This window comes from Thunnus maccoyii, chromosome 15 (genome assembly GCF_910596095.1).
Source record: "Thunnus maccoyii chromosome 15, fThuMac1.1, whole genome shotgun sequence".
Classification (NCBI taxonomy): domain Eukaryota; kingdom Metazoa; phylum Chordata; class Actinopteri; order Scombriformes; family Scombridae; genus Thunnus; species Thunnus maccoyii.
In genome coordinates, this window is record NC_056547.1 from 25,775,802 (window position 1) to 25,789,556 (window position 13,755).

The window sequence follows — 13,755 nt, forward strand, 5'->3', positions numbered from 1 at the left end:
ATATCCATTTAATATCCATTCACGTCCGCCACTATCTGACCTGTCAGTGAAAATACCATTTCTAAGTCTTCTGGTTTGGATAGCAATAATGTCATAGTGAGAGTGTTGCCACAGAGGTTAAAGAGAAGGTTGATATCTATCCACCAAATCAAGAGGGAGAAAATAGCTGCATTTGTATCGTATGAGAGATAAAATGAAGCTTTAGAATTGAGATTTATCACCAGTTATTAGGACAAGAGTAGCTGTGAGGTAGATTTTCCTCAGCTTTTCTGCTACTCCGATGAAGGTTGAGTAGGATTCCTGTTTTATCTGACAATGATGGGGTTTAAATGAAGATATATATTTCATAAATTATCAATATAAAAGCCCAGATATGCACAAAAATGGCATGCAGTGTTAAAGGCTCATCAAATTATGGTTGAGGGAGCACAACTACAGAACAGAACATAAGCAAGTTCTTTGCTGTTACCATTTGTCAAATATTGCTTTACAAACCTATGCTGAAGTACAGTTGCTAAACTAAAACACAGCTATTTAATTTTACTGCTGCATTACGGTCATTAAAATATAATTAGGCAGCACAGTTTGACTGACTGACTGAACTGGGCTCCTGTAGAACAAACTTTGTGACATAACAAAAAAACTCTTCTTTCACAAGGTTACTCTAGTCCCATTATTCAGTTTGCGTTAAGGTAGTTTTAAGTCACCTGCTCTGCATGTAAGTTTTCCAACTGTGTGTGATGGAGGATGATTGGAGTCGTTTTTGACAGTAGTTGGCGACTAGCTGGTGAATATATTACCTATTTTTCACCTCAGATGCTTTCAGAAACCTATTGTAGTGTACTGTTTAGCTGTAATTTGAGACCGGCCGCCATCTTGGAAACAGATGTGGAGGACACGGAGGGACTCACATGCACACTCACATGCACGCACAGTCAATGCGGCTACCGAAACAAACACACCCTTTTTCAATTTTTATTAATTATCCTTAAAGAGGGCATTTAAAGAGCAGAGCTCACACAAAACTAAAATCACAAATACTTTAATCAGTAAATGCATGTTTATTGTGTGTGTTACCTGGTAGCAGGGAGTGTGCTGACTCTGGTGAAGAACACGGAAGGCTCCACATCAACATGGACTCCCAGAGACAGCTCCCTGTAGTAGCCCTCAACTTTGCCTGCTCCCCCGGAGTATTTGAAGCTCAGCACTGCTTCCAAAGTCTGCAAAAGAACAAGGGAAGGATATAAATTTAAATCAAGCTGATCAAAGGAATCAAGACAGTGTACCACGTTTAATGGTTGATTCAGGGGAAAAAAAAAAAAATACCGCCTTGTGGATGTATGCCTCTGCAAACCAGTCAAGTTGCAGTTTACATCCATGTCTGACACATAATATTTGTAGTGAAGATTTTGAAGGAATTTAAGTTTTGGTGAAATGGAAGCTATCACTATATTGATATGTATGATTCCGGTGAATAATTTCCAGTGAGAAACATGCTTCCTTCACTTAGAGACTATTTTTACAGGGGAGTAGAGAGGACTGATAGAGAGCTTCGTCACAACGGTAATCACCTGAAGCTCAACATCAGCAAAACCAATGAGCTTGTGGTGGACTACTAGAGGAACATGAGGTCCCCTGTCCTGGTTGTCATCCAGGGAGAGGAAGTGAAGAGGATGGAGCACCTTGGGAAAGCAAAATGCAAAGAAGCTACAAATTCTAAAACGGGGATGTTTCACACACATCTTCAACTCGGCAGCACAGAGGACCTATACAATCACCACAGTTTCAAGGTGGGATTTTTGTGAAATGTTGTCATGTTTTGTGAAATGTTGTTTCCTGAAATGTTGTCGTGTTTTGCACCTCAAGGCCACCATACATACTTGTGCCTTTTTGAGATAGATGCATCAAAAGTGATTACTGCACTGCAGCACAGCTTTTGTGTTGTTTGATGAAATGGAAGCATGGTATAATGGTGAGAAAGCCTGAGGGGTGGGGATGGTATGATTCGTGGCTCCAAACAGATGATTCAGAATCGACACGTTGCGTCCTAAAAACTGTATGACAGGAGAGGGTGGTGGGTGGGTGCAGTGGGTGGGATTTGCTAGTGGTATTCCACAGTGACGGGGTGGGAGTGGACACAAAGAATTATTCAGAGGTACTCAGAGGTATTCTGTGGAGGGGGAGGCACAGGTCAAGCAGCCAAGTGGGCAAAGGATAGGGAAATTAAAAGTGGCAGTTTATGGTGAGGGAGCACTAGCTGACTCAGGCAATGGGCTGAAGCGGGGTAAAGGGAGCATCCAAGGTCCCGCTTTTCTTCCTATGCAGCATATATCATCTCTCCACATATTGCTGATGGAGGCACTGGCTGTGCCTTTCCAGAACAAATTTCACAGATTCCTTGATTATTTTCACTCTTTATCCCCTCTTGTGGGGCGGAAAGCCAAAGTGGAATGATTCGGAGCCTGCTGGCTAGACATCTAGCCTATTACAACCTAATGACAGAAGAACAGTACATTGAGCAAACAGAGATGAAAACATTAGAAAGGATTATTATTGTAGGCATAGCACTGTAATTCTAAATGTTCACCTATCTTGAACTGCATGGGCTTTGTTTCATATTTGTGGTATAGTTTGATGTTGAACATATAGTCTTTTTTTTCCCCTTACCCTTGTATGTTTTAATGCTATTATCTGTGGTTTAGACAGAAATATCTTGACTACTATTGGATGGATTGCCATGAAATTTGGTGCACACATTACTGTTCCCCTCAGGCTGTAAAAATTTTGGTGATTCCTTAAATTTCATCGGGTCAAAATATTGTCCACCACCTGCAAAAGGACATTCCCAACAGCCTCAGCTGTACTTTGTATTTAGTGCTGAATAGCAAATAACATATTAAACGAAGATGGTTAATATGGTAAACATTATACCTGTTAAACATCAGCATGTTAGCATTGTTATGGTGAGAATGTTAACATGCCAATATTAGCGTTTAGCTCAAAGCATCTCTGTGCCAAAGTACAGCCTCACAGAGTCACTAGCATGGCTATAGAGTAGATTCTTAGTATTTTCAATAAATTTCCTTCATGAACAATAACATGTTCTCTTATTTTACTGTGTTGTCACTTATTGCACAGTAGGGTGACTATTGAAATGTACTATGCAACAAACACAGCTTTGGTCGTGTGATGTTGTAAAGACACTGACTTTAATGTGATTAGCATGTTCATTTTCAAAAGAGGAAGACTGCCCTCCTGATGGAGAACTTAATAAAACATGCTTGATGCAACGGCTGCAAATTACAATCCTGATATCCTTTCTGAATGTTTTCTTTGCTATTTGTCTTCCCTGGAAAGGAAACAGTGGAGCCAGTCTGTTTTGGATCTGGAGGAAGAACAGCAGCCTACAATGCAGGCAAGAGACAGACTCATGCTGCGCTGGCAACTGAATGAAAGGAACAGCACGTTGATATGAATCTCATTTGAATTGATTGACTGAAATCGCCCAGATTCTTTGAGCAGAAACACTGGTTGGCGGCAATTTCCATTAAAGTCAATGTTTTCTCTAGAACGCAACTGTTCATTTCTCTTATTTTCCTCCTGTTTGTTAAAGGATAAGGTTGGTGTTAGTTTATCTTTTAATCAACAAATCCCGAGAAAAGGCCAAAATCAACAATTAATTTATCCTTCGAACAAAACTGTCCATGTTGCCAAAGCCTGATTCAGCTTATACTGCTTTGTCACACCATTGATGTCCAAAAAAAAAAAAAACATACAAGAGCCATTCTGTTCCATATTCCTTCATTACAATAAACACAAACAGTGTAGTACAGTATATTTAAACATAGTCTGACATATTTTGATATTGTAAGAACATACATTTAAAAAATATGCAAACTAATTTTTCTTTTGAGCAGTTGAGTGCTGTTTTACATGCAGATGTGTGATCCTGTGGCTGCCTATGTGGTACTAATGGCCCCAACATGATCCTCTTGAACACTGATCGTCTCAGCGACACCGGCAAACACCGGCTGTGCACCCCGATTCCCTTTTCAGATCCAGACTGACCCAGAGCTCCTCCCCTGTTCAATCTGCTCTCTCTGTGCTCTCAGGCCCCTCAGGACCCTATTTCAATCACACTGGACTAAAAATAGGCTCTGCTGTAATGAGCTGACTGTGTCAGGAGTAGACCAGTAGCAACACACAGCCAAAGCAAACAGCCTGACCGCACACATACATTACCTTCACATGCATACAAACAGTGTGATTACTAAGAACAGTTTGATTAAGGCATTCACAATCCCCGATGACCAGAGACTGAATGAGGTGTTTTATATGCAAGTTAATGTCCTGCATCTTGTAGGCTACAAAGAAATGGAAATTGACTTGGTGTTCGAGTTTATTCTTTGTTATATACTTTTAAGTTCAACTTTCCAAACAAATTCTAATGTTGTTGCTCTTTTTTTTACAAAGATCCTCTGTGATGCAAATCACCATAAATGAATGAACTGGTTAAAGGAGAGGTTCACAATTTTTTTAAGCCTATCATAATACAACCTGCACATATGCACAATGAAAGCTCACAAAAATGTGAAGTTATCCTTTGAAACATTGGGGAGGCAGTGGGATGCTGCCAGGAGGAGGCTATGGTCACAGTTTTCTCACCTCACCTTTGAGTGTGGCTAAGGTACAAACACATTTGTCTTTAGACACTAAACGCCATACAACTGAGTTCATTTGAAGCATACTGAGGCCTTTACCCTGATAATGACCTTAACATACATAATGTTACTCAGTTACAGAGTTCCACCTGACATTCTCTTTCTGTTGTGTGTATAAACACATTGATTGATTGGGCTTGTAGAAATCAAGTCATTTCATTTATATAGCCCAAAATCACAAATGTGTCTCAGAGGACTTTACCATCTGTACAACCTACAACACACTCCATCCTAACACCCTTGAAGGACATAATTCTCATAGATAAGCTCACCCTGACACAGTCAGAGAATAAGAAGGCCTCTCATATTACTATCAAAACAATAATGGCCAATCTCCACACATCCTTGAGATAACAATGCAGCACTGTGAGAAAATACTGTAGCCATTGCAACTTCAGTTGTGAAATGATTACATTTAACAACATTGATATGTATCAAACGTGTAAGTGGACTGGCAGATGATAAAAGAAAATAAAAACATAAATAAAAAAAATTATCTTGGCAGTTGTGCTGAGGTTTTAAACCTGGTTGGACCTGCAATCTCAACTTGTAAGAATTCTCAACACAAAAGAAGTGGGCAAGGACATGAGTTGGGACTACACTGTGTTGCTGTCTACTCCCTGGTAAATCCATTAATTGCTCATGCTGCACCAATCATTTTTCACCAAGTGACCAATCCTGACTCTGAGATGTATCATCTGCAGAGGCTACTAGACATGGAACAATCCTTTAACACTGCTTGACCTGCACCCATCATGGGTCAAGAGCTTAATGTCAAAAGAATACATAAAGGACAATCCAGTATTTTTACTGTGTCTTTGTGCTAAAATTAAATGTTCATTTGCATAAAAGTTTAGACTACATTACCAAATATGGCTGATGCTGCAGGATGCATGGTTTCTACAAGCTATGATGGAATAAGTTTCTTTCAATATTCATTATTTATTTTGAGAGCTCAATGAATGTGTGTTTGCATTTGTACAACGACATGTTTCTTTCACATTCTTACTAATCTTATAACAATAAAGCTGATCTTGAATAAGTATAAATGTATTGTATAGCTCCAAACACTGTCACTGGCTGGTGTCTTCAGTGGCCTATGTCTATCTTTAAAAAATTACTTATTCAGTCTGAACTTAGCATCACAGACATGACACAGGTGACAGATTCCATATTAAACAAGCTTTTACCTTTTTTGCTGTGTCACAACAAAGTCTCAAAAGACTCTGCGTCACATCATCCATACAAAACAGCATGTTTGACAATAGAGGTGAATTCTGAACGTCACACACAGTATTCTCACTCCTGCATATGACGGGTGAACAAAAGAGAGAAAGACGAAGGAGGCTGAAGGCTTTTTGAATGTTTTGGCACTGAGATAAAGATCTGACACATCTTCCTGCGGAGATTATGGCATGGCCACATGTCTCCTGACAGGAATACTAAGATAAAGCATCAGTGACAGGGACAGGGGGCTCAAGACTGCATTGTTTAGTAACTAGTCTTTGTTGGCAATGGCTTGCCAAGGTGCTTCTTAAAAGAATACTCAAATATTTTGGGAAACTCAGGTATAAGCAGTCTTACCCGGAATTATATGATCATTCAAAATATTCATATTCAATATTCAAGGGACAGGAATGCCCTGGAAAAAATTACAGTAATTTATGAGCTTTTGTGTTATTTTTCTGGACATTTTTTAGCAATAGTAGCTCATGAAGAGTTGAAGCTAGAGAGTAAGTCAAACATACACAGAATCTTTGTAACAAGTGTGCTTTTACTTACTTTCTGTTAAAATTTTGTTTTAAAAGGTACCCTGTGCAGTTTGATGCTTCAGCACCAAAACACATACAATACAACCCTGACAAGCCTATATTATCTTCCCCATGAAGCATTTGCAAAAGCTTTTTCTATGATTGCATTAGTTTGTAGTGTTAGAGTCACCAACTGTTAATACACATTAGACCCTACATGTAGTCAAGATAGAAAAGAGCTCTAGATACAAAAAAAACCCCATCAAACATTGCTTTACAGTGCCACAGTGCTCATTTTCAACAGTAATATAACTAGTGCCAAAATATAAGCACTGCCTTTTCGCTCATAGCTCCTCAACTGTGAGATATCAAAGCTAAATTTTTTTTCCCCTGAATATGTGGATGGTGCCATTTATCAGTATATGGGACACCTGTATACTCTGGAAGTGGACAGAAAATCATGGCAAGACTGCTTCAGTGCTCATGTGTCAGACCATGAGGTGCTGGTCCAGGACTAGCTGGAAGGAAACCACATCTGAATCAGGGTCATTGGTTTTTCCTTCCACAGACCAATTTCTGTCAGACCAATGCTTTGTAATGGTGCATGTATAATGTCAGGCCTGGAATTAAGTCATTTTTAGGGCAAGGCCACTTAAGCCTTTGATAAATACAAATTTATTGGGGCATTGCGGCCAAAATGTAGGGCACCAAGGACAAAACCAATGGTGCAATAACAATAAGTGATAATTACATTGTATGAAGACAAAACAGTATATAATCATCAATTAGGAGTTAGTGTATTGAAAAACAGTGTTGAGTTTATCAAAACACTGAATGTTTGACTTTTCCACAAAATGCTGTCTGATTGATTTTTTTAAGAATGTGAACAATTCATTATATTAATTGTTATTGTTATATTTTAATGATAGAATAAAGTCTATAAATGCGATAAGGGTGATCAAAATTAATCTGAACAAGTTTCAACACCTGTGCAACTATTAGCAGTTGAGCATTTTGAGATCATAGGAGCAGTCACAGAAATGACCTGAAACACCTTTTTACACGTTTAACATTAAATACACTGATGAGAATTACATTCTTAGTTAGCTAACACTGTGCAAGGGATGTCAACGGTTATCCACCGAGAATATTTTGACTAGTTACGCATGTCAGTCTATAGGTTAATTTGCATACACACTCCACTAATGGCTAAATAATTATGTCTTCACAACATCTGATGTGTAAAACTGACTCCTACATGGAGTGTTGCATTACAGGTTGTTTGTAGCATTAATGTTGCTAGGCTAGCGAGTGTCTTAAAGTCTGTTTATAGTGAGTGTGTTAGAGTCAGTCAGCTCTAAAAGTGTTTCGTTTGTCCAGTTTAACCTGCAGGGGTTTCTGAAGGCTCATGTAACATGTTTTTATGCAATGGAGGAAATAAATTCATGACGAGTGAAAACGAGTCCAAAGCATCTTCTGACGTCTCTACTGCAATAACAGAATATGCCAAGCTGCCAAATACCACTGTAAATAATTAAGAAAATAATTTTGACCGCTTCCAATAGTCATAGTAGTATTTATACTTACACTGTACAGTGTTTAGTTGCTTGTACTTATCACATAATGTTAATTGTTAGCTAACGTTAGCTAACAGGTTAGTTGTTAATCTTTACCTTACACATACATTTGTGGGAGTGGAAGAAATTTTTCTCTACTGTTGATGTCCAGTGTGATGGCGGAGACACAGGGAAACATTGAGTCTGTTTATTTGCTACATCACATGTGGTTTTAAATGAGGAAATCTGCAACTTTCTTTTAAGGGCCCAACAGCCAGTTCAAAAGAGGGCATGCCAAATTGGCCATGTGGGTAGTTAATTTTAGAAGGGGCAGTACGGCCACACTCTGGGGTATCCACAGCACTGGCCTTTTGACCGTGGTGTAATCTGCCCTGTAATGTATTATTCTATATAGTACATTGTTTTGCAGTTAGTACACAACTGTAAGTATACAATAAGTCAACATACTAAATTATACTATTATTTTATACAACACTACAGCCATCTGACGTCAATCTTTAGAAAGGCACTGCCAATTACACTGAACAAAGGGAATGCTAAACATTTTTCACAAAATTCTTACAGATATTTGTTTTCTGGTGTGTTCCTGGAGCTATTCCAGCACCATTCAAAATTAGTTTCAATTTTTTACATCTGTGAGCAGCTCCTGTGCAATGCATTGTGGTAGAGTAGTGTCCATCAACAGTTTTTCAGTATAACAGCTGACTGTGCTGAGTATACTAAATTTCATCTTTCCGGTGTGAACACACTAAATACTCAAAACCTGCGCAAAATTCATGTGTAGTATGGAACTGGGACATGGTTAATGTCTGAATTTCACCTGTTGAAACAGTGATCTGGTGCAGATTATTGACAATATAAGAATGTCACCTCCTGATTAAACAGTGAGTGTATTTATTGTCAGGGTAGGCTAATAGAAAACTCAACTAATGTCAGAAAGTCCACTTTTGTGTGGTCCTCGCTCACTGCTGTATGGGACAATTTGTATATATTGTACTTATATGTTTCAGTTAAATTTTGTTTAAAACACTACATTTCCAAGACTCATCCTGTGATTTAAACCCATTGGACAAACATGTTTATTTACATAAAAATATTTATTGACTACTGTAGCTTTAAGCAATTACCAACAGGCTTGAAAATGCAGAGGAGCAACACATGCTCCAAAATAAAAATGGCTTTGCACTTCTGCTATCTATCTCTTGCTCTGTCTTTCCTTTCTGACAATTCCGTAGTAGGGAACCTAAAACACAGCTAGTGATAATAATTGCAAACACGAAAAAGAGAATGCCACCACGCTATTTCCACGGTCTTAGCAAAAGCCACAGTAGAAGGCACTGGTGTGTGAAACATCATTATCTTCCTGCAGACGGCCAAATTGGAAATGCCGTAAAGCCCCCTTTTATGGGAGATGCACTTACAACATCACTTTCTCTGTCTGTTTCAAGAAACATTCATTTTTTTGTCCTTAATTTTAAAAGAAATGTGGTGAATAAGATGTTCCACTCTCTACTCACATTCCCTCTTTTTTATTACCTCTCCATGGATCCCGGGTGTTTTTATTTTCACAGGGTTTTTCCTCACAAGTATGTCAGGTGGTTGAATGGTGTGTAGACAGAGGGTCACAGTGTATTTTGATGATGTGATGAAATGGAGGTCTGTGTGCCTAATTGTCCTTAAAATGAGGCCTGACCCCTGCTTAGGTTGCATCTGCCTAGTGGCAGGGAAGTGAGCCATCAGCTAGGAGAGCTATTTAGTCGCCTGGTGGCCCCGGCTTCTGCAGAAAACTGAGGAATGACTCGAGGGCATTCGGATGCAATATGTCCATTTGGAGGACTGCTGGGACTGCCTCTCATATGTACACCTGGCTGTCAATCACTGAGCTAATCAGTTCGGCACCCCAGGGTTCTAACTTGAAGAGAAACGGTAAGAAGTTAAAACAGCATCATGAAGATAGCTTTATATCTAGCTGAGCCTCAGAAAGAAAGTGAAATACAAATCAAGTATTGAGCGGGAGTAAGTTGTCTGCTGTCTCCATAGATAAGTGTGGAAAACACCAGAACAGCATTTTTCCCTGTATTCCTGTTCATTACTGGGGTCTTGTTGTGATAGATTCTAAAAGGGTTCAAACTTGATGCAACGTGCTTGCAACAGTATGAGCAAATCAGATCACTGTATGCGTTTGATACAGAGCTCATCGATGAATAAGATCAACCTTTTGGGTTTTTAGCTTCTAAGAGGCACTTCCATGGTATTTGTGGCCTGGAGACAACTTGGTATTATCATGTTTCTGCTGTGCTTGTTTGCAATTGATGATTCAAGAGAGAAGAGGGCATGAGGGCTGATAAGAGTGAATATGTTCTCTATCGGCCTCATGGTGTAATGACTTAGCAATAATCGTCGGATGATGAGGAGTGAGGCCGCTGCGAACATGTCGGTGTTTATCTGACAACTGATGGGGGTTAGAGCATCTAAAACTGCTCAGTAACAACCAGGCTGCATGCATACCAAAATAGCAGACACCGCTGACAGGGAAAAGGAAGGTTTTTTTTGTTCTTTTTTTAGGGGAGAGGACCTAGTGAAGCACAAAAGTTTGCATAGCATGGTATAATCACTTCACCACCTCCAAACCCACCCCAAAAACCTACCTGAACATCCCCAATCCGGTCCATTTAATGATGGTCCTGACATTTCTGCCTACAGCGTTTATAATGTCACGCTCTGCACCCCTCACAGTTAGGTTTTGCCTCTGATGTGGCAATTAGAATGGGAGACATTTTAAGGAGTGGGTGAGAACCCTGTCCAACTCTGAGGAATCTGTGACGAGGGGGGCTGTGGGGTGTCAATTTCAAGTTATTAAAAGGATGTAGAGAGTACTAAAAATATTGTCAAAAATATGAATAACGTCTTATAACGTGAATTCTCTCCAGCAGCTGTACGTAACTGCACCAGACAGGTAGTCTGGGATGTACTCGGTGCGTGACAAAAGCCTTTAGCTGATACTTGAATTAAAATATCTTAAAGTTAGCATCACCTATCTGTGATATTATGATACAGGCAGTTGCTCCATGCAGCATTTATTGTGTAATTCATCAATTCTACAGTGGTATTTTATGGAAAGCCTTTAATCATAATTTCAATTCCACACATGCAAGAATGAATGTTCAGTATTTTGTGTTCTAAATGTTATTTCAGAAGCATGCCGATAGTGAGAATTAAATCTTGTAGTTTGTGACATTTTCTGGCATTAAAATCACATTTAAATATTTGACAAATATTTGCACAAAGTATCAGCTGTCAGCACATTAAATCCAAATAAGTGGAAATTAGCTACGTGGTACTCAAGAGGTCTTGCCACCTGTAGATACATGATTTTAAACTGAAACACCCCACAGCTTATGATTGAATGTGTAGTTAGTCTTGCAGTGAGCTGTGTGAGTCTGTGCTACTTCACATTTTTCAGACATGAAACAGTTTGACTCTTCAATCGTGTTTCATGTGTGACAGGATATTAACATTTCATTTGACTACTACACAGGAGAAATTCCCTGTAGGGAGTAATTCCTGGTGACAGATCTGCAACTGAAGCCACTGAAATCCATAGCTATCATTTATGGCCAACTGGACTTTTTGAGTTCATATATAATAAACATTTATCAGACCTTTTTCCACGGTTTGTTCATACAATTTAATTTTTCACTGTTCATTTGATCTTTCCTTTTGTTTTTTAGTGTTTTATGTTGGTAGTTAAGTAAAGTTGATTTTGATAAGTGCTGTATAGCACTGCCAAGCCATTGAGCAATTTAAAGTTGGCAGTGTAAACAAAAATAATCCAAAAGTTAGTGTTGGCAATAGTTAAAACATTCAAACATGAGGATCAACAAGTCCATATAGTCTGCCGCCCACCTGTTTGGACGAGGTCAACAGAGCACTATGCACTGTGCACCCGTGTTCTGATACGTTCGGCACTTTAACTGATAGAGGACACCCACATAAACCCCTATAACACCTTTTATTCATGTTGTGCTGTTCTGTTTCACTTTCATTATACATTCCCCAGCCAGCAGACACATCTAAATACAAAAAGAAAAAAAAAAAATGTCCTCGAGGCAGAGGAAAAAATAATGCTGATTCTTACCAGCATTTCATATTCACAATTTACTAACTGTATGAGTGTTCTTCTTTCAGCTGAAGGTGACAGGCATGTGTTCCATCTACAGTCTCTAATTTGAATGCTAAACATTGTCACACTACCGTCACACAAACAACATCCACTGCACGACCATGCATCAATAACCACACCAACTTCTGTGCTCTTGTGCATGTCACGCTGGCTGGTTTTGATTCATTATTCTACACAGTTTCTTAGTTTATGCAGTGCAAATCAACAGGAGTGTGGGCGATGGTGACATCCTCAGGACTCATGGGACACACAGTTCACACAGTTCAGTTTCATGTAAAAGCATAACCTCGCTCTCCTTTTTACCTCACTGAGGCCCTTCAGGACTGCCCCTTCCCGCAAATCCTCTTTCTTTGCCTCCTCATTCAAGAACACTAGGTTTCCAGGGAAACAGCTGTGTGCAGCTTATGTAAATATTTAAAACCGTGGCTCCCTGGCTGCTTACTATGACAGGGTCACCAAGACTCCTCCATATCATGGCCTTGGCATTGCCTCATCATATATGCCTATCACATTGGAATACTTTTTTTCAACCTCTGCATTCACTTCAAACTACACCTATTAATGAATCCTCAAAAAGAATTTGATTGATCAAGTTGAGTATTTTCACCAACAATATGCAGTGTTAACATTATTCCAGTGTCCAAAGTTCCATCCATGTAAGTGCTTGCAGTGGTTGTGATTGCAGTCTCCATAAATTTGGGACAGTACAAATGTTTTGTTTTATATTACAACACAAAAAAGGTTAAAAGGTGTTATTTACCTCAATAACAGTTCACTGTGGCTGCTGCTGCTTTTACCATTCCTCCCTTTTAATGTTATCGCTTGCAAAACTGATGTGCCAAATTTTTATAAACGTGAAGTCACAATTCACAATGTAGATTTGATTGAGTCTGTTGTCAGGAGATTAGAACAGCCTAATGAATCTCATCCTCACACTTTGTATTTCCAGCCGCTAAACAATGAAAGATTGAGCCACATGCTAATGATCACAAGACATTTTTGCAACAAATACCACAAAGCCTCATTCTTATGCCCACAAAGCAACTGACTACACCGCATCTTTGGTCCATTACTCCTTTTACATCATGGCATTTCATCACTTATATTAAAGAATGTATTGAGCTAATCCTTAGAATCTGTATTAGACCCATGGCATTTGCATTGATTATAGAAAGCTGATCCATTGCCAGTACTTTTGTTTATTGTGACTGATTGTGATCGGGGTCTGACAGTTGTCAAATACGATCCATTGCACTGGTACTCCACCAAAACACTGGACACAACACCTCAACTCTCAAGGGACCAAGTGACACAGCAGGACAAGTGTCACAAGTCATAATTTCCAGTAGCCTTGCTAGCTTGTCATCTGTTAGAAGTGAAGATATATACATAACACTACTGCACTTGAAAAACTAGTAAGACCTTTCAGAGCAAAGGGAAAAATGTGTTGGGATTGTTATTCAACCTGCCGCATTTCTCTATTTTTTATGCAAGCTGTACCTTATCACTTTGAATAAAATCAA

General features: G+C 39.1%; 1 protein-coding gene across 7 annotated transcripts in view; it reads right to left on the reverse strand.

Annotated features, from left to right (window-relative positions):
* Positions 1-13,755, reverse strand: part of trappc9 (trafficking protein particle complex subunit 9) — a 214,871-nt gene that overhangs the window by 112,184 nt on the left and 88,932 nt on the right. For all 7 annotated transcript variants that reach the window (XM_042434953.1, XM_042434950.1, XM_042434951.1 and 4 more), the window contains one exon: positions 1,078-1,220. In XM_042434953.1, the coding sequence (XP_042290887.1) occupies positions 1,078-1,220 (143 nt within the window). The remainder of the gene's footprint in view (positions 1-1,077; positions 1,221-13,755) is intronic.